We start from the raw sequence: 22,233 nt of genomic DNA on the forward strand, positions 1-22,233 counted from the left end.
GAGAAAGCAAGGACAGAACGAACAGCACCCGCAAGCCAGGCTGGACATGCAGTTTACACAAAAAAAAAAAAAACAAAAAACCAAAATCAATCCAACTGTGCAGGGGGAACTGCCTCCCCTGGGTAAATGGCATCCCCAGGCAACTTTGTTCATTAAGAGGAGATCAGCAGCCAGAGCAGGTGGAGGAAGGAGAGCCAGTGCAACAAACCAAACCTCCCTGCTCTGATTTTGTTATGCCAGGAGGAAAAGGGATGGAAGGGAATGTAAGGAGGCTGAAAAAGAACCACTTAACCCTGAGCAGAGAACCAGGCTGGGCTCAGCCCCTCTGTACCACAGCACAGGCTACTCCACTCCAGAGAGCCCCCAGGAGCAGCCCTGGTGCTCCCTTTTGCTAATCCTTATGCAAGTGAGATCAAAGTCACCTTGCAGCAGGCTGTAGCCGAGGCAAGAACCAGCCAGCATGGCCAGAACTGCACAGGCATCCCCCACCAGCACCTTGGGTGCTGTAGGGTGAGTGCGACCAGCCAGCTCAGCTTAGCTGTGAGCATCGCAAACCTTCAAAGAGTGCAAGCCTTGCTCCATGCTTCTGTTCCTGCCCTGCCCAGCAGTTTGATGCCTCATCGGTGCTTTCCTTGAAGCAGCCCCTCCTGCTCACCTCACAGCCAAACCCCAGTGATCTGGGTCAATAACCAAGCCCGAGGACAGACACGGGGCGTGGGGGCAACCCACGGTCACTGGCCAACACCTTCCAAGCGCTGGCCTCTCCTGGCGGGCTCCGCGGTGCTCCAGCCTTTCTGAGGTATAAATACACTCAGTGCCAGATGACTCAGCCCTGCTTCCCCTCAGGATTTACAGCCGGGACACGGGCACTGGTGCAAGGGAAGGTGCAGGGAGTGGTTTTACGCCATGTGAAAACAATGTCATTTGTTTTGCCGGGCACACCCTCCAGCAGGAACGCTCCAGCTGGAGAAGCGGAGCTGAGCACGGACCATCCTCCACGAGCGGCTGTGCAAGGCCCCTTGCAAGGTGCACCCTGCACAAAGACACAGCAGACACGTGGGATCCTGCCTGGCCAGGCCCCTCAGCAGCTTTCCACCAACATAGTTCTGGGTGTCAGAGCCACTGACTCAATATACTGTAATTTAAAACAAAACTAATCTCTTCAGTTAAAAAAAAAAAATAAAAAGAATCATCCTGAAGATTTACTTTCCATCTCCTCCTGAAAAAAAATTAGATTACCAGGCCTTTGGCTAAGAACTGCTTCGCTGGAGGGATGGAAACCTTGACAGTGGTCACACTTAAGGAGTAACAGATGTTCCTTTCCACTAGGAGTCCTTCCTTCCCAGCTGACCTCCAGTGTGTGTAGGAGACCTAATGTGCCAGATACTCTTGTGAGGAGCATCCCGGGGACACTTCCAGACCTTCAAAAGCAGAGGGCAGCCAAGGAGGATCAACATGGCAAACACTGTGCTTGGCTGGACTGCAGCGTCACCTGGCCAGCAGCTCTGCCCACATCAACCGCAGCTGGCCAGGGCTGGGAGCTCACCTTTCGCTCACAGCACAGGAACGGAGACCAGCAGCTTGGGAGGGCCTGGGAAGTGACTGACCCGCCAAGAAAGACTTTGTGCTGAAGCAAGCAAATAAATAAAGAGAGAGATTTTCCCCCAGCTGAGCAGAACTGCTAACGAAGCCACCTTTCTGCATGACACATTTAGCAGTGCTCCGAGAAAATCAGGGAGGCAGTAAATCCATTAGCACAGAAAAGCCTCATCTTCCAGCCCTGACAGCACACTGTCAACACTCAAGATTTTCATCTGTAGAATAGCTCTAGAGCCACAAACTCACAGATACCTGGAGTGTTTCAAAAGCAGATCCAGCAGAATGGGATGGCTGCTCATCCACGCAGCTGTGCCACGTGTTACAGGAACACAAGCCCTGCTCCAAGAAGCTAAAATTCCCGTGACTGACACAGACTGTGCCACTGTGGGGAAGCACTGGAGGATGGCTTGTGCCAAATTTGTTTCAAAATTCCTCCCCTGTTACCGAGGGTGAATCAAACACCAGCGTGTGTTAGGACTGGACTAATGTGTGCTCCCAGATTAAGGCATGTTCCCCTGAGGCTGTTGGCCTGCTGCCATGAGGGAACACACTGCTGGCTCATCTTCATCTTGGTGTCCACCAAGAGGGTTTTTGCAAAGGTGCGTCCCAGCTGGTCGGCTCATCACCTTATCCCTGGGGTTATCCCTCCTCAAGGGCAGCACTTTGCCCTTCTTTCTGGAACTTGAGGAGATCCCTGCTGGCTCATTCCTCCAGGCCAGTGAGGCCCTTCCTAACACCATCACAACCACCTGGTGCATCAGCCACTCCTCCCAGCTTGGTGTTATCTACAAAACTGCCCCTTCAACCAGGTCACTAATGAAGGTGGAGAAGTGACTGGCTTCCAGCTGGATTTTGTGTCTCCAGTCACAATCCATGGAGCACGGCAGTTTCAGCCAGTTTTTGCCTCGCCTCACCATCCACTTCTTGGGCTTGTACTTCACCAGTTTGCCTAGGAGGATGTTACAAGAGTGTTGAAATAAAGTCAATAAACACCCACCACTCTCTCTTCATTTACCAAGATTGTTGTTGGAGTTTTACACACATCAATGCTGTGACATGATAAGGTGTAATAAATAAAGCCAACATTTTCCCAAGCTGTCTACTCATCAAAACCCAAACATAAGTAGTAAAGCGTGTTTGAGGCTATTTAGAGCGAGCAACATCGTGCATCTGTGCATTGTTTGTATTTCTGTTTCAGGACGAAAATACAGAGATAAGAACACCCATATATCATCAGACGGGCAGAATCTGGTTCCCTCACCTGTATTTCTAGATGCTGCCTTGGATCAAACAACAGATGCAGTAGATAGATACTGTGCAGGCTCATTTTAATCAGCATTCACCTGCATTCAGTGTACAGCAGGAGCACTGGCACCGTGTCAAGTTACATCACACCATTTTGGCAGCATCTGAATGCCTCCCAAAGCATCAGACTTTCTCTCTTGGCCTTCCTTTTCATGGGGTTAGAAGAACATCTTGTTCAGAAGATTTGTATAGTATATACAAAAATCATACAAACAGGTTGATGCTTCTTTGTTAAAAGTCTTGGGCTCTTGGCCTCCTGCCTGAGCTTCATCCCAAGAGAACAATTCACTCCACATTAAAGAAGCCTTGATCTGAGTTTCACCGATGGACAGGACTGCTACAAGCAGACTGACCTAATCCAACCAGAGGAAGGAAGTCAGCTTGGAGAGCTCCTGCTATACTGACAGTCCCCACGATCTTTATCCCACTGTGAGAGCCACACACGAGCAGCTCCTGGCGACAAAAAGGACTTTCTGTCCTGACGTGCATGCAGGACCCACAGAACAGCTAAACACAGCTCACATGGCCTCAAACCATTCCCATAGGCAGGGGCCCTTTCTGCACACCCCGAAGGCAGGAGTTCAGGTAGAACACAAACCACAATCCTTTTTTCTTCTTCAGCCCCAAAATTTTGCCAGCTCTTTACCTATCTGCTAGCCCAGCCATCCACAGCCCACTCCTTGGACCATAACATCCCAGTCTAGGCACACATTTGAGCTGGACAAGACCTTCCCTACGGCTGAACCGCATCCTAAACCAGGAAATATCCAGTTTTCCATCCAGAAACAGGCTTTAAGATTGGGGCAAACATATTTCTTTTCAATTTACAACTAACAAAATCAAAACACTTCATGTAAACTTTCCTCCATGTTGTGGGATAGGGAGAGAGCTGAAAAAAATCAAATCAGAACACTTTACTCAGGGAAACACAGAAACTGCATTTGCTAGCACAGAGTAATTTTGACAGAGATCTTCTGTTTGTCCTTCCTGGTTTAACTCAGACCGACTGATCTAGGGCCTTGTTTCCTTGAAGTCAGTAAGAGACTTCCATCAACGTTCTGAGAATTTGATTCTCAGATGGAAATAACACAGATTATGTATACAATCAGTCAAAAATGTAATTTAGGAAGGAGATTTTCAGGTTGAAAATTGTGTTTCAGACATAGACATTAACATCATGAGGGCCTTGGAGGGCTTGGACAGCTCCAAACAACAGGCAGAGCATAAGAGGTCCTGTGGAAACAGGGACAGCAAATTCCCCAAAATTAGTTTATTTGTTGGCAAAGGCAGCACAATTCCCTTCTGATTTATTTCTACACTGAAAAAGATGTTCAACAGCTTCCCAGCATTAAGATATTTTCACCCCTCAGTCCAAAAAGGGCTTAGAGCTATTTATGCCCAGTTACTGTACATTTCCACAACAGTGTGGAGTCTTGGCAGGCTTCTCAACCAGCTGGTGAGCCTCAAATCCACCAAAATGTGAGGAATAAAATATTTTCCCTCCCAAATTTCTGAGCAGCTGTTTCTCAGGAAAGACAATGGCCACTTTCAATGTATCTGCAAAGCTGCTGGGCGGGAAGCAGACACTACCACTTTAACCTTGCTCACAAAGCCAGGGGTGTCTTCACCTCTCCAACATCATTTTAGGAGGGATTATTCCATATCACAGAGAATATTTCTTGAGTTAAGACAAACAGGCCTTCTAGAAACACAAAAGAAATGTCTGAGGAACTGTTCGCTCTCTTCATGTCCTAGTCCCCTCTATCTTTACAATAAATTCACTTTGGTAAACATCAATGTTATTTCACAGAGGAAATAACCAAACAAGGAACCCAGAGAGCTAGTGTGCTCCATTGTGCTACTCTGTCCCCTTCCTTCTCCCTGCCTTTGGTTACACTGCTCCAGCCCTTCCTTGCACTTACAGTGGTGCCCCCCATGAGCTGATGATTCATTCAATTCTCATTCAGGGGAAGATATATGCAGCAACAAAAGGATTTGGGGTTTGTTTTGTGGGTGTTTTTGCCCCCATCATGTTGGCCAGATGAATCAGCTCAGAGGGTGGTCTGGCTGTCAGAGCCAGCACAGAGCAACCAGCAGCAGTGCCTGCCTGGGGAAGAGCAGGTACTGCAGCTCCCCTTTCCAGCGCTTGGGAGGTGTTTATCAACTCAGGTCCTCCACTCTGATGACCCACTTAGAAACCTCACACGCTTCCACCTGCCCTTCAGGCTCTCACTGGACTGGAAACTGTCAAGGTCAGACTTTCCCACCACTTTTTATCTCATTACTCTCCCCACCTCTGGCATCCCTTAATTCAAAACCACCCACACACTCAGTTCATGTGACAGCTCCATCCACTAATGTTCAACAGCTGACATTTTTCCCTAATCTGTTGATTCAGAGACATGTTTTTATACACAGTAACACTGCAGAGTCCCAAACCTATTTCATGTGGGGAAAAGTCCCTCATGAAGCCCATTGCTTCCCAGCAGAAGGTCTCTTCTGGTGAATATGTGCCTGATGCTCATCACTCAAACACACCTTCAGTAAGTCCTGGCGCAGTGTCCTGATCACTGCCACAGTGCCCAAGGTACCCAGAGCATGCACTTCTCACTAAACCCTTACATGCTGTGTAAGCCACAAAAGCCATCAAAACCCAACCAACCAACCATTAAAAAAATCCCCACAAAACCACCACGCTCAGAACCTCCCCCAAACTTCCCCCTGGCTCTCTCACCCGCAGCAAGGATGCTTGTTTGGATTCTGAGGACCAGCAAAGCGCCCAACAGGCAGTGGCCAAAGAAGGACTGCTCCTGCTGAAGCCAGGCAGCTTTTCCAGGAGGGAGGCTCCTTGGCAGGGTGCTGCCAATTCCCCCACGCTGCCCAGAGCGCAGCCAGGACAGCGCATTGCTGCCCCTCCTTCCCAGGGACAGTGACACCAACCAGAGCATGCTCATGCCAAGGAGCAGCTCCTGCTGCTCCCTGCACAGCTGCCAGGCTAATGATGGCTTATTTTCAGGGACAAGCTCCAAGCTCAGCTGCTGCTGCCAAGCCCTGCCACAACAGATCTTCAAGCACAGCACCCTGCCAGGTGCTCTGGCTGCCTGCCCTCCTCCAGGAGCTTTTCCTCTGCTCTGCATCTCTTCCCCACCACATGCTGTGTCTCACGGGATCACAGTCATGCCAGAGGAAGGTCAGGAGGGTCTCTGGGCAGTTTTGCAATGCTGTTGGTGCCCAACACTTCTGGAGTCCCCTGCCCTGGGCACAGGGGACATCCCTCTTTCCTCCTGCCAAGTGGAGCCCCTTCCAGTGCAGCTGGGTCACTACCTGGGCAGGGCCTTTCCAAGGCTGCAAGGCCACTGTGGCCCAGCCTGGAGGGACAGACAGGTAACCTGCGGTGCAAAAGGTTCAGACAGATGGAAAACAGGGGTAAGTTTCACCCTGAACAACAAGTATAAGGTACATGTGCATCCCAGGCTCTTACTGTTTGCCATATCATACAGATCTTCTGCCTTCAGAGCCCAAATGAGTTTCAGGTTAGTGGAAAGCTTATTTACTTCTGCTGGGTTTGGATCAGGCTCCTCCTAGGTGAAAAAACCCCAACAGCTAATGGACATGTGACACACATGGAGCTTCCACTCCTATTAGCAGGTCTCTCTGAGACAACACAATTTTCCACCCATGCATTAAGCCAGTCCAATACTGACATCAGCTCATTTCCATTGATCCTGATTACGTAGGAGTGACTTAATTCTCCACAGAATTGAATTTTCCATATGTTTGGATCTTTTGCAGTCGCTACATGACTTCCTTGTTCCCTGCTGAATTAATAATTTATTATCTCTTTGTCCTATGTTTAAAAAGTATGGCCTTTGCTGCGAGCAGAAATTTCTACAGATGCTTTGGGGTTTTTTTATTTCCTGATATGTTTGTCACATCAGTTTCCTGCCATCTAAGAGACCTCCAGGACCATACTGCAGTATGGACACCCCTATAGCTTCAAGGATTGCCACCAGTTCTGGAGTGAAGTTACATTCTGTTACGACATACAGTGAGGGTAGCTAATAAACCATTACAGCACCCAAGTCTTCAGGTACATTTACTGATATTTATAATTCATAAACATCAATTTTATGAGATCTGAATGTTGTGCAAAAACCCCAGCTGATTGTAAAGGTTATAGTTTTATGGCTGCAGATGAAAATTCTCACTGCATGTGTCCCACCCAGCAGAGAGGAATCTCTGTGAAACTATCACGGTCCCTCAGCAGCTCCACTCAAAAACCCCCAGCAACAGCTGTGGTTCAGTCCATTTCCTGGCGGACTGGAGCCCACATTTCCAGTCTCTTGGGGAACATAGACATTTCCAGTGCTACTCACAGGAAAATGCTTCTCCTTTAACATTCGTGTGATACCACTGGCTAAAGCCATTAATTTTCAAAATCTTCTTTTATAGCAAAGGCAGTTCTATGCACTCAAGACAGGAGTAAACTTGAACATGGGAACATCAAAAACATATTTTAAACTATTCTATTGAAAAGACTGGGATTCAGGGGAAAGACATAATCTAAAATGAGGATCCCTGGGTTGAAGAGAACCACTGTCCACAGTAAGACTATTAAAATATAAAATGAACCATCTGCTCCTTCATAGAAGGGAACTCCTGCCTCTGCAGGTCTTTGAAAATGGGTGTTAGTTCCTGGAAATGCATCAGCAAAACAAATCATCATAATGGTATGTGCAAAGGGTAGCTGGAGAGGAAGAGAAGGACATGATGACATCTGGGAGCTCTCAGCCCTCCCTGCTGCAGGATGGAGAGCAGGTGCCATCTCCCTCCCACACAGCCCATGATGAAAACACCTGTGATCTTGCTCCTTCCTCCTTGAGGAAGGGGCACAATCCTTCAGCCCTGCCCCACACCTGCCAGAGGTCAGTCCCTCACCTGCACACCCTGCCAGAGGCTGATGGGGCTGCCCTGGATGCAAACCCAGGAGCTGCAGAGAGCACAGAGCCCTCCTGTCACGGGTGGTCCCTGGTGCCTGCCTGAAGCTCAGCCTGGCCAGCACCTTGCTGCCCTCCAGCCACACTCTCAGCACTTTCTGTTTCAAGCCTTGAGCTTCTGACCCCTCTCCAAGCCCAACCTCTGCTCCCACCCTCACACCAGCTTGACAAAGTGCACGATGACATTACAGTGGGACAGGCACTGCCTGCTGAGTGCAGGCTGGCAGTGACCCAGAGCCAGGAGAGCTGATTTGGTGACAGCAGGAAATGTGGGTAGCTGCATCCTCAGCACCTCTCCTGGTACAGACACACTGTCTCCAGCTCTCACATCACAGCACTGGCTGTTCTCTGGCATCAGTGAAAATGGCTTTTTGTTTGTCATGCCAAGCAAGGAAATGATCTGATTCTTCCATTATATGCATCCAATGTGAGAAACCTGATGCCCTTATACATCACACCCATAAGAGTAACAGGACCTTCCAGACCATGGAATAATCCTTAAAAGAACTGAGGCAACTCACCTCACTAGGAAGATTTTGCATTTAAATGTGAATAACACCAGGAGATGCACACTCTCCAGACCACAGGATGAATTAGATGACCTAAAGGACCTTTTCTCTCTCCAGAAGGAGGTATGTCACCTCCAAACCTGCACAGCTTGGGCCACCTCATCAGACTCCTGTTTTGTAACAAATTCTGTGACCAGGGCTATAGGACAGACCAGGTGAGTGCTGCTCCCAGGTGTCACTGAAGGACCTGCACATCTTCAGCATCCCAAGTGAGCCCACTTGACAGAGCTTTGCGACCCAACAGACTGGCTCCCTGCCCCAGCACCCTGCTCCCATCACTGTCCAGACTGACAAGTCAAGACAAGAATAATAACCTTGTGCTAAGAGCTGTCTGCTGCTGAGAAGGGGAACTAATGCCAGAGATGGTGCAGCTGAGGAGGTGGGATTGTGAGACTGAGGAGAAATAAACTCTTCAGCCTCAGCAGAAACAAACTCTTAGTAGCAGGACACTTCACAAGGCAACTGTGCCAAAGAAGCCCCCATCACCTCCTGCATGCAGCCACCAAAAAGAACCAAGAAACATTCCTCAGGGAGAGACCCGTTTGTTCTCAGCCTACACATGACAGCAGCACAGGACAAAATGAAGGTCAGGGGCTGGATGTAGAATAAAGCTGGAGAAATAATGAGCACCAGTGACACTTTGCTTTCACACTGGGGACTGCCAGCAGCCCGTTGTGTGGAGGCAGATGCGTTTCAGCACATCCCCAGGACACCGGCCACGCCACACGGCTCTCACCCCACGCGTGTGTGCGCGGCAGGCGCAGAGACCCAGCCGCGCTCCAGCTGCGCTTGTTTGGCCAGCTGCAGTGCCACAAAACACAGCTGCATTGATCAGGGCCGGTCACCTGGCTCCAGATAAAAGCAGCTCAGTAGCAGGAATCCGGCCATCCCTGCTCTGTGCAACTGGAGCCAGCCCAGTGACCGAGCGGGGTCTGACCGCGGCCGCCTTCTGATCCAGAGTGCTGAGGAAGGTGACAAAGGGGATGATGCATCGAGGCAGGGTGAGGAGCAGGCAGCAGAGATGGATTATGGAGCCTGACTCGAGGCAAGGAGATCCCAATTTTCATCCTGGCCTCACCTCTGGCTTGAGCTGCGCTGCAGGAAGTCTTTCCCCTTCCTGCTTTGTCCACATTGCTCGTTATTCCTATCGCAATAGGAATGATCTTACCCCACCCCCAGTCCTTTCTGACTTGAGGAAAACTCTTGGCAACCAATATCAGAAATGTTGGGGTTTTTATCTCCCTTCAGAAAAGCCTCCACACTTAATTTCAGATGTTTATGGTTTTCATTTTCACATAATATATGCTGTGACTGACGTGTCAAAGCCATCATAGCCTGAATCCTCAGGTTTCATTTCTAAACGCACTACAAAGAATTGCTCCCCGCTACTGACTGAGTCATCTCCTCCAGATCAAAGCCTGTCCTGCTCAAACTGAAACAAAACAGTTTGCTATTTGACTCTTTCATCTAGAAGCCAGTTCTGTCTGTGCTAAGCAGCAACTCCCTTTCCATATTCAAAAGGGAACATTTTCCTTCCTTCTGGCACTATGATGGCAGAGCAGGCCTGCACATTTGTCAATAACCAACAAAAAGAAACCGCATGAACGAGGAAAGGCAATCGTACAATCAGTGGGTGAAAGAAAATTTGAAATTCCATCCCAGAATCTGGGACAAGCAAGCATTCCCAGGAGCACCATTCCATCAGAAGCTGGAAAGGCTTCAGCCTAGAGGATCAGAGAAGGTGAAGACGTCCTTGCTGAAGTGTCCACAGATGATTTGGCTGCATTTTCATAAAGCATGTCTCCAGTGTAGTAGAATCTCCTCATTTTTCATGGTCCAAAAACTAACACAGTCCAGACCCTGGTCTGGAGCAAGGGTCAGCCACGTCAGTGCTATTGGCACCTGGAATTCTGAGCATGTCTGCTTGGCTAAGGAGCTGTCAGCTCTACATCCCTCTTCTATCACAAATCAACTTTAATTATATTAGATTCAAAGGCATCTTTATCAATTGCACCAGAAATACAGTTAAGTAATGTATCAGTAAAAACTGGTAACACTTGCAGTCAATCCAGTGTAAATTTCAGACCCAGTCTGATCTTTGTGGTCAGCCCACTGACTATGCTGGAATGACACCAGGAATTAATTTGGCCCTTCCTACCTCATCTAAATGTGGGCCAACAGACACGCATGTTTATCAGGAAAAACAAGAACATATGCTGGAAACAGAGCATTTCCAACAAAAACCTCGATCCAGGATGGGAACAAAAGCAAACTGCAAAGATTTTGTAGCTAATCAGAATGTCAGAGTGAGATTGTCTGGTCAGGGTTAAATGTTAGAAGAATACCTTAAAGAAAGCACTGGAGCATCATCCAAATCTACACATTTTTTAATGGAGACACCGAGCAGACAAAGGTATAAGAATGTGTGACCTGGAAGTGGTACCCAAGAGGCCATGGCTCTTATCCTGGTTTTGGGGCAATGCCAGTTTCAAAGGGACAGCCAGCAGCCTGTGTTAACTACAAGGATGGTCCATTCTATCTCCTGCACTCACTAATAGGGCACCCTATTTATGATCTTCAATCCCTCTCACACGAGTACTGTTCTCTGTGCTCAACACCCATAAATAAAAAGACTGGCCACAGCTGAAATGGTATCAGCAGCAAATGAATTAAAAAAAAAAAAAAAAAGAAAACCCAGCATATAAACTTAGGGGATGCCATTATTTAGGGCAAAGAATTGAAGGAAGGCTGATGCAGCCATTTCAAAGAAACACGAATGTGAAATGCTGTGCTGTTTAACACAGATCTCCAGCCAGAGCCAAACCTTGCCTTTGGGTGCCGCCCCTCCAATTCAGGCCATGCTCTGGCTGGGCTGGACTCAGCAAGGGTCAAATGTCTGCATGAATCTGCCCCCCTTTCCTCCAGCATTCCAGGTTTTTCAACCTCAGCATCGCCCAGAGCTTGCTGCCTTTATTTCTAAGTAGTATAATAAAACTGTCACTGCTCTTTTGGTTTAAGAGCTGCAGTGAACTATCAGAATTAAAAATAAATCATTCTGTTTCGGGGAATGCTGAGCCTCCTGGGTCTAGAAAGCATTTGTTTCTCCTCTCAGCCAGACGTGGGAATTCAGCCTTTAGGATAAAGTATGGGAATTTTGATTGCCATTTCACTTCCCCCCACTCTGCCAACTCCCACTTCAACTTCCAGAAATAGGTCTCTGCTACACTCAGAGAGCATCTGTTTGAATAAACTGATAGGAAAACTACACTCACTGAGGTTAACTAGTGCAGGATGCCAACAGGCACAGGCTTCAAGCATCCCTGCCAGGTCTGGCTACACACACTGCCAGCTTACACTGGCTCAGTGTAGACCAGTGTAACCCACATGAACAGATTCAATCAGTGTTTTGGAATATACAGGTGATTAAAGCAAGAGCCCACTGAGTTGAGAGTGTGACAAGCTACCGTGATCCAAGTGCTCAGGTGACAGACCACATCAACAGTGTCTCCAGAGCTGTGGATGACAGTCAGAGACAGAATAACAGTTCAAGACCCCAGAAATCAGGAGTATATGTTGGCATAATTAATACACTTTGGGATTGATTTGCTGGTGAATTTTCCAAGACCTTGGAGTTCACACAGACCCAAAAATAAGCCAAACCACACTTGGAGCATTGATAATTCTCTGACAGGTTTTAATCAGTTACAGGGTCTCTAAAGAGCTGCATTAGGGCAGCCAGCACCAAAGTCAATAATTCCTTTCAACACCTGGAAGTCACTCTAGTGTTTGAGAAGCTTCATCTCATGAGAGGGACAATTTCAAAGCTCTACAGCAAATTAAACTGACGTGGCATGTAGGCAACTAGATAATATCATCAGCTAGCACTGCTCATTAGAGAAAGGTGAGAGACACTGTGCATGGATACGTGTGTGTATCCTGTAACACAGCTAGTAGAGGGAAAATGGAATAAAGTTGAAGCAGTGATGAAAACCTCTGTTTATATAAAATAATACCATGCTTAACTCAAGAGTAAATAATTTACAAGGTTTGCTTTGTTAAATAGTTGAGCAGCTGACTTCTGTTGAAACAAGACAGGCCCTTGCTAGTGGAAGCTGATTATATAATTAAGTCCTTAGTGTTATGATCACTTAAGTTACAGACAGAAGCCAGTAACTCTTGATTAGGACCATCATGAGAAGTTTAGTGCTCATGTCTCCCTACAGCTTTCTCACAGCCTGGCTGAGGGAGGTACTGCTGGATGAATTGGGGGGTGAAGGGTGAGGAAGCTGCTCTGCAGACATGACTGACTTGCTCCAGAGGTCACTGGCTTTTAGGTCACTGTGACCCTGCATAGGCTCACCAAGAACTACGTTCAGCTCTGACACCACTGCTCAGAGGAGCAAGACAAGTAAGTGTGGAGCACAAATACTGATGTGGGAGAAAACCAAAACCACCCAAAACTGTCACATGCACATTTCACTGGTGACTGCACAGCTCTGGGGCACTTGTGACCATCTTCCAACGAGACAGGTGAGGTTGCTGAACTCCAAAAGCACCTGCAGGCCCAGCACTGGCTACACCTAGAGCCCCAGGCACCAAGTGCAACGTGCCCCAGATGAGGTAGACAACTCACATGGACTGAAAAAAACCCAGGAGAAAAAGCACGTAGCCACCGTGCTGCCCAGCAGATTCCAGACCCCTGCAGCAGTGGATCAGCGGTGCCAGAGCTGCCCAGCAGATTCCAGACCCCTGCAGCAGTGGATCAGCGGTGCCAGAGCTGCCCAGCAGATTCCAGACCCCTGCAGCAGTGGATCAGCGGTGCCAGAGCTGCCCAGCAGATTCCAGACCCCTGCAGCAGTGGATCAGCGGTGCCAGAGCTGCCTGCCCAGAGTGCCCCCAGCTGTCTGTGACCGCAGGCTTGGGGAGGGGGGCTCCTGAGCACTGGAAGCAGCCAGGCTTGCCTGCCTTTTCCTGGCACCTCCACTGGGACCTAGCTTCACACAGAGCTCACAGCTTAGCAAGAGCTGCAATGAATGCCCAACAGGGACCAAAAATCTGGCTGTGGCTGGGTGATATGAATGCTCATCCCACTCCCCTGCCCAGGTAACCACAGCAAGGGAAAGACAGCTCAGCCTCTTTGCTAACTGAGCTCTATTAGTCTGAGTGTTCTCCTCTCCTTTATCACATTTCAGCAGCTACCAAGATCAGGCAATCCTTCCTTTAGCAGATGTGGAACTGTACACTACAACCCCAGCTCTCTGCCTGATGCTGCATTCCCCAGAGGCGTGGAGAAGTCTGAAAAGCATGACAACAAAAGAGCAGACGTTCCCACCATTCAAGACTACGTGGCATTTTTAGAGACTGCAGTAGAACACAAAAGATCCTTGAAGATGCTGGATTTACACAAAGGAGACAGGACGTGCTCCCCAGCCAAGCAGCCTGGATGAAGCTGCTGATGGGATGGATGGAGCAGACTGCCTCCAGCTGTCACAGGCCACTGCACAAGCCTGGGCTGGCCACATCTCCACTTCTAAAGCCAGCCCCAGCTTCCAAACTTGTGATTATGTTGCTACCACAAGTGTTGGCCCCCTACCTGGTGCAATCTCATACCTGTAACCAGCAGGCACCAAAAAGTCTCTCTGCATTCCACTGATTTCAGCTCATTCACAGTGGGACCATCAGAAGCTGGAGCTGCTTGGCACTGCGACTGCCTGAACAAAGAGGTGGGTTCCTTCCAGGATGACAAACTGACAGTGCTGCTGGAAGGCTGTGGGGCTGCAGCTGGCCTGGTTGCATTCCTCAGCAGAAGAAAGCCCCAAATTTCACACACACTTGTGGAGGACTTTCAGCAAAAGGCACTTGTGACATCATGTAACCTTGTGCAACTCAGGTTCTCAGAGAAACTGAGAGCTGCAAGCCAGCTCTTTCTCCCCAGCCTCAACAGCTGTCATACTTTGCAGTGACAAACAGCAATGATGACATCTGCAGAGTGACTTTGGATCAGAGATCTCTTTGCAGATACCTTATCTCACAGGAGCTGCACACACACTGGCTGCCTCAGAACACACACAGGCTGCAGGACAGAGATCCCCTCCTTGCAGCAGACCAAGACTTGCTCCCCATCTCACTCAGTCCAAGAGAGAAGGGCTCGAGCCACAAGTTGAGCATGAACTGTAAGAATCTCCTGGCTCAGGCCCACCTCTTTCAAAGCACTGCTGCCAAAGTGTTATACAAACTTCTTCAAAAAGCATCCCAACTGCTAAGCTGCCCACCTCTATACCCCAAACTCACTGCCAGCTCTGGAAAGCCTCATTAATTATTAGCAAGATCGGGAATCTGAAGATATATTTTAAAAGATTCAGTCTCCTACAACACAAAAGGAAGTAAAAAAACCCCCACATGCATCACACCAGTGCTGGGGGTAGCTACTGCTCCTGGTTATCTCTGGAGGAGATTCCTGCACTCCGAAATAAGAAGCCCACAGGCTAAACTGCCAGCTAAGACTTGTGAATCTCTATTTCCCAGGCTTTTTCTAAGCTTTGTGCTCTACTTCTATTCTAAGCAGATCCAAAGTATAAAAAAGAAAAAAGAAAAAATACACAGAGCACAGTCCACCCAAGGAGGGGAAATGCTTTTATTAAATTGCAAGCGGCCAAGTCTGTATGTTCCGTGGGAGTTTCAGTCTGATCCCATAATTCTGAGATACTTACTTCCAGACAGAGCTGTTTACAACCACAGACAATGCTGCCATGCTCCAAACCATCCTCAGGCTTGCTTTCTATGGAATTTTGCCCGTGGAGAAAGCCAGAGGTCAGTGGAGGGGCGGAGGGGAAATGTATTTTACTAACTCCTGGCCCTCGTCCTTTGAGCTTCAGAGCAGCCCAGCGCGTTTCCCCGGCGCGCGCAGCACCGCGACACAGCACAGTTCCTCTGCTCGGGGACACAATCCCTGCCCGTGACGGGCACTGCCCCGCTCTCGGCTCCTCCAGCAAGGGCTGCTCTCCCAGCCTGGCCCACCAGCCCCAAGGCAGAGCTCTCTGGGTGCCCGCAGCCCTGGTTGTTCCCCGTCCTGGCCGGGTTTGAAGGCTCAGCCCCGCGCAAGGGGCGCGGGCGGGCGCGGCGCCAGCTCCGCGGAGCCTCGCCAAGGCCTCCGCTCCTCTGGCCACCCTTAGCAACTCCTGTTTGTTTTGGAGGCTTCTCCCTCCTACAGCTCCCTGGATTCAAGCAAATTTAGTAATTTTATTTGTTTTTTTTTTTTTAAAAAAAAAAAAGTAAGAACGTCTGGTACCAGGAGATTGGTGGCTTCCTACTGAGCACTTCTGAACAGATTTTTTGGTTTGTGAATTTCTACAGTCGTTCCTCCAGTTCACACAAGGTTTTTAGCCATGCACCGTAGCACACAGCAAGAAGTCCCCAAATTTAACCCCTCCTCTTCACAGGGCAGCAGAGCTCTTACAATGGAAATGCCTTCTCTCAGCTACTGCCAGGGAATTCGCCAGTTCACTGACACTTCTTCCCAACCCACCACCAACCCAGAAGCTCCAGCCCAGAAAGTGACTGTATGAACACCTGCACCAGCAGCTCCTTGGAGCACGGCCCTGGGAGACACATCTCTGATCCACAGAGCTGCGTTGATAGGCTGCAGCACAGACTGGACCAGTCTGTCTTGTCTGTTGACCCAAAAGAAAAGCACAAATTACTCAACTTCCAAGATGAAGTAAACAATAATATGCAGGTCATCAAACTGGCTGTGTGACTGTAGGATCCCAATTCACTTGTTGGGTCTGGATCTGTGCTTCAGCCAGACAGCTTCAAAGAGGAGCACCTATGCCCTGGGTGCACATGCTCTGCATCCCCTTTGATGACAGGTGCACCTCTTTTATTTTTGGCTCCCCAAGATGTCCCCTACAGCTCTGGGCTCTCTGGTTGCTATTGCCTGAAGATGCACTTCCCTGCATGACATGAATCCTGTCTTTCCAGAGGGTACAGCAAATTAGAGTTTACAAAGACTTCTCAAAACAGCAGCATCCCTAATTTCCCTCGATCTAGGGAGGATGGTTGCAAGGACAGCACTGGCCACTGGTGAAGGAGCTCAGGTCCTGAACTTACCATGAAATCTTAAGGGATTCTGTCAAGTCACTAAATTTTTCATATGTACTGTATGGTGGGATGCAAACATTGAGGAACAAGTATGCAGCTGAGCAGGTGTCCAGAATTCAGATTTTAAAGCCTGCGTTGCTTTGGTGCACAGCTGGATGACACGAGCTGCCCAGTTCCCTGCTTGCCCCCAGCCCACCGTTGCTGCTGGGAGCTGGAAGAGCCAGCCATGCTCCAGCATAAAGCAGCACAAGCATTTTTGCATAGACACTCCCTGTGCTCCTGGCTGTGGGCGTTCAGTGAAAGCCATCAGTGAGAGCCCAGGAACAATGAACTCATTCAGGCAGTGTCTCCAGTCCCCAGCCGGGCACACAGAGCCCGCTCCGGGGAGAGGTGAAGGTGTGGGGAGGAAGGGGAACAAGACCCACTTACACACAAAGGTAAAGGGAAGGCTCATGCTCTCTCTAGAGCATTCCAAAAGCAGATGCCCAAAGGCTTGTGAGCTAGCTTTTATCCTCTTTTTTCTTCTTCTTCTTCATTTAGGAAAAAAGCTTCTCTCCTGGCTTTAGGAGCAGGGCTCTTGGCAATTTCGGTAGTGACATGGATGGGGCACAGACCCCAGAGCAGCAAGGATGCAGGGGTGCTGCTGTCCTGTCCCTTACTCTCAAGAGATGGAGCCAGCCCCAGTGATCATTTTGGGGGTAGCAAAAGGAGCACAAACCTGGCAGTTCCACACTGCTCATGAAATGGGGCTGAAGCCAGCAGCCCTACAGCAGTGAGCCTGTCCTGGTGTGGAGAGCACTGGAGAGCCTTGTGTGAGTGTAATACAACTCAGAGCATCCTCACGTGCCCTGTTCAAACAAGAACTGCAGCTGCGCTGGAAGAGACAGAAGGGCTATGCTGGCGCAGGTGGGATGGCTTGGAAGGGTGGGCATGGCAGATGTTTGAGACAGGCTGTGGTTTCAGCCACAGAAAAAAAGGTTTCATGTCCTCAAGTCCTGCAGAGTGAAAATTCTGCACTCCTGCTGTCTATTCCCCAACAGAGTCCATTCCATTCTCCAAAAGCCCATGAGTGAGAGTTACTTTGTATGTTATGAGGTTATGCATGACACTAATTTTCATCTGCATTTAAAAGAAGGCTGAGCCCAGCAGCTGAAAGCTGTACTGGATTTGGCACAAAGCAATACATTGCCCAGCTTTCTCCAGTTGCCACACCAAGACAATGAGTTAAACACAACAGCTGTGTGGACAATCAGCTGAGGAGAAACCACATATGTCTGCAGAGAGTCCAGATCTTGTTCATATGAATCAGTCCATTTCCAACTCTGATCAACAACAGTTCATAAAGCAGCTCTGATTGTTACCACGGCTCATGTCTTCCATTCATGTCTCCACTTTTCAGTCTAACCCCAATCTTATCCCTTTGTATGTGCAAGGACATGTGGAAAAGAACACGTGCACTAATCCTGAACAGACCCACCCCTTTCCTCTCCCAGTAAAAATGTGTTAACTTAGCAAGCAAACACTTCTTTCTACCAAGTCACCATTTTACTCCTTATCAACACTAACCTGTTGGCTTCTGTTAAGAAGACAATCTCTCCTTCATGGGCAAATAATGTTCATCTCCTTGGGGGAGCAATGCAAACACTTCCAAGGACCCTCTGACAAGGAATGTGAAGCTTGAATCTTTGCTCAACAGAGATAGTAAAACATGAATGCCAAACACTTCTCTTTGAAGAACTGGGCTGGAAGTTGCTCTGATTTTCATTACAGACCTCTAACACATTTAAAATACAGTAATAATCTTACAAAACTCTCCAGGCTCACATCACCTGACACTTTAGACTATGAGCATAGGGCTGCATCACCCACGGCTGCGGTGACAAGGAGAGGACTTGACAGAGATGGCAGGTAAATGAAGGTGTCACCAACACATCCCTCATCAGTAACAGGGCACTCAGCACCTCCTCCCCTCCCAGGGTCTGCAGATGGTTGGTCATGGACCAGCCAGACATGTCTGACAAGCATGGTAAGGAGCAGGCAAGAAGCCATAATGCCCCTAGAACAGGGAGCACAAGTTGGGACAGTTGTCATATTCAAAGGCAAAACACAGGGGAAGGGGGTGGGAGTGCTCACAGGAAATAGAGGAGGAGCAAGAGCAAGAGACCAGCAGCTCTGTCCTTGTCACTATGCTGTGGTGGGTACAGTGACCACCCTCGGCCATACTGCAGGGCTCCCTCCTGTCCCCTTGGGCTCTTGCTCTTTATGCCTCACACACACACTCCTTAATCACAGGGAGAAGGTGACTTCTTAAACAGCATCTGCACCAACAGCAGACATTCTTTAGGGAGGCCAGGCAGAGAAAAAAAACCAAAACAAACCCTCATGCACATCAAGATTATCCTTCAGAGCTTCAAAAGCCTCAGAGGAGTCAAGAGGCAGTGTCCTCCTATGCAGCTGGCCTTGAAACCTCGTTTGCAGTGGCTGGGAAAGGAAACCCATTCCCAGGAGAGTTTCACAATCTCTCCTTCGCTTCCCACCACACAAGTGCAACAGCCCGAGCTCTTCCCGCTCCATCGGTGCCACCCTGCCAGTCCCAGCCTCCCACCCCACCTGGCACTGCACGCTCCACCCAACCAGATTCCTGTGGCTGCTCCACCTGCCACTGAAACAGGAGAGGCACTTGCACGTGCCAGCTTAGAGTCTGGATTATTGCACATCCCTGCCCGTGTTTAAAGGGGAGATGCTGCTGTCTGCTGATGCTTGCAAACCTAATTTCGTAAGTAGCAGGACAGATCTCATAGTCAAATTCGTTTTCCCAGAACACCAATTCATTGCTCAACAGCACTCCTCGAGTTCCATCCACCTCTGTCATTACAGGATTTCCCTGCACAAGCACTCAGCCTGCCTAGTGGCAAGGCTGGAGACTTCCCACAGCAAGGCATCAACAAGTTATCCCCACCAGAATGGGCACATACCCCTGTGCTTATTAATAACAACCCACTTGTCTGCCCTCTCCACCTGCTCCTCAAGGCTCTCAGCTCCCACTTGTTGTCCTCCAGCCCAGCTCTTCCCTCCCACCTCAGCAGCTCCAGGTGACTCCAGTCACCCCCCGGGCTGGGGACACCTCCCACGCACTGACCCAGCTGTGCCATCGCCTGTGGCTGCCCCTGGCCGTGCCTCACTGCCACCCCCGCTCCCACACCCAGCACACACACAAAAAAGCACTGGCAGGGCTCTGCCATCGGCTGTGCTCGCAATTTATTCATCACACATGTGCAGAACATCCCCACTGCTCTGAGGGAGCAGTGTGCATATTTAAAAAGACAATATACAAAACATAGCTGAATCTTAATGAGTCTACTGCTTTGCTACTGGAACTGAAAGGAATTGTGCAGACCCTGCCAGGATGGAAAAAAAAAAAGAACAAAACTCAAACCCAAACCAACGACACAATATTTGATTTGTAATATAACCCTTAAGATCGCTTTTGCAGTGTGTTATTATTGTGCTTATCAGGCCTGTAAAGCACCACTTGTAAGGAGGAAAAGGATCAAAATGCAACAGGCAGCACAGTGCCAGTCCTGTCAGAATGCTGAAGTATTGCACAGCGAAAACAACACACAGTCCTGGCAAAAGTTAACTTCACACAATATGATACCTCAGCATACAGAGTCCCCACCAAAGCAGGATTAGGAAACGAGCTATTAGTTCAAATGCATCTACCGAGGTCTAAGCAAGCCTTTCTGTTTGACATGAATGAGTACAAACAGGGTCTGGCAGAAACACATTTGTTTAGTACCGAGCTCCCCACTTAAATGTTCCAATTCCGTGAAGAGGACAGCAACTTCAAGGAGAGTCGCATTTCCCCTCGACAGGTAAAATTTACCGCAGACTTACTCTGCGCTACACAAGTGGTGGATCCGCCTCCTCCAGGGGAGGTTTCTACACATCAGCAGGAGCAGAAATCCCAGAGCATCCGCACACACCCGAGTGCTCCGTGCCCGGGCACCTCACCCCACCGCCTCCCCCTCGGCTGGCGAGGAGAGCTCACGTTTGAAAAGCGTCCATGAGCGCCCATAGCAGCACGGACCTGAGATGCGCCAGTCCCGGTGTCCCTGACCAGGCAGCATCACACAGGAAGCGCCAGAGCCATTGATTGAGGGAAAATAAATGGGCTGTGGGTGACAGCCAGCCCGGAGGAGACCGGCCAGGGGGAAAGCTGGGAGCTGCTCACCTACCCTCTCCCTAACCACCGAAATGATTCGCGTTTAGAGAACAGGACACTCAGTGTCGTGCCTGTTCATCCTGGGAGGGTGGGAAGCCCACGGAGACGGGCGGTTTAGGAGGAAAGACGGAGCGGGCAATGTCAGACAACCGAGCGGCTGCGGAAAACGCAACAAGACGCTGCTTTTAAGCGGCAAAAAAGAAAAGGTCCCGATCTCCGGATCGGGCAAACCGTGAAATTTTCCCATATCTCCCACTTTTCCCTTCCTACCCGGTGCCCAGGGCAGGTACGCAGGGACTCCCCACGCCCGGGTGGGACCTGCCCGCGCTGCCCCGCACCTTCCCCATCGCTCCCCGCACCGCTTCCCCTCCATCCCCGAGCTGACCCTGGCCCCACCGGTGGAGAACATCGCCCCGGGGGGCCAGCTCCCGTTCTCACCATCCGTCCGCCTTCCCCTGCGCGGAGCCCGGTCCCACAGCGGGGACAACCGCAGGAACGGGGCTCGGGCTGCGCTCGCAGGGACCCCCTTTCCCCGCAGGGACCCCCTTTCCCCGCAGCCGATCCCGGTCCCGCTCCGGGAAACATCGCCCCGGGAGCTGCCTCCGCATCCCACCGCCGCTTTCCCACGGTGGGGACAGCATTCCTCGGGGACCCGTGTCAGCGGGTCGCTCACCCCAAGGAGCGCCGCTCACCCCAAGGAGCGCCGCTCACCCCACGGAGGGTCGCTCACCCCACGGAGGGTCGCTCACCCCAAGGAGCGGCGGTCCCCGAGCCGCGGAACACGGGCACGCGTGCCGCCCCCCTCCCCTCACCTTTGTACTTCTCCATGGCGATGAGCGGGGCCGCAGCCCAGCCGCTGCCGAGGGCTCCGGGACACGAGGCCGCCCGCAGCGGGCTCGGCTCCGCGGGCTCTGGTTCCAGCAGCGCCGGCTCCCCCGGCCGGGCCGCCCGCCCCGCCCCGCCCCGCCCCGGAGCCGCGCAGCTGCCCGCCATCGGGGCCGCGGGCTGCAGCGGGATGTGGCTCTGCCCGCGGAGCTGCGCCCCGAGCTGCACCCCGGGCACAGCCTCCCTGCGCCCCCTCCGCCGCCCGTCACCGCGGAGAAGCGCCGGGCCGCGGCCGGGGGCAGCAGAGGAGGGCACGGGGCGCTGGGGTGAGCGGCTCCTGGGGATCCTCGGGCAGCGCCGTGTTTGGGATGGTGACTCGGGCTGCGCTGGGGCTTTGGGCACGTTCGGAGAAAGGCCGCGGTTATCCCGGCATAGCCATGTGTGGTCCCGGTGCTGTGAGCCCAGCTAGGAGCCTGGCGGGATGGAAAGTTGGGTTCTCTTTCCACTCCGGGGTAGCCGTGTCCCGGAGTCACTGGATTTGCACTCTTCTTTCCGATGATTTCATTAAGGCTTCCTGATAGGAGCTGGCTCCTGGGCAGAGCCAATCTCACAG

At 50.4% G+C, this 22,233-nt stretch overlaps 1 protein-coding gene across 4 annotated transcripts in view; it reads right to left on the reverse strand.

Moving 5' to 3' along the window:
- The window catches only part of AFAP1L2 (actin filament associated protein 1 like 2), a 65,004-nt gene extending 43,286 nt beyond the window's left edge, over positions 1–21,718 (reverse strand). For all 4 annotated transcript variants that reach the window (XM_040071221.2, XM_040071222.2, XM_040071223.2 and 1 more), the window contains exon 1: positions 21,608–21,718. In XM_040071221.2, coding sequence (XP_039927155.1) covers positions 21,608–21,623 — 16 coding nt within the window. In that variant the 5' untranslated portion in view covers positions 21,624–21,718. The remainder of the gene's footprint in view (positions 1–21,607) is intronic.
- Positions 21,719–22,233: the final 515 nt, after the last annotated feature.

Source organism: Hirundo rustica, chromosome 8 (genome assembly GCF_015227805.2).
Source record: "Hirundo rustica isolate bHirRus1 chromosome 8, bHirRus1.pri.v3, whole genome shotgun sequence".
Taxonomy (NCBI): Eukaryota; Metazoa; Chordata; class Aves; order Passeriformes; family Hirundinidae; genus Hirundo; species Hirundo rustica.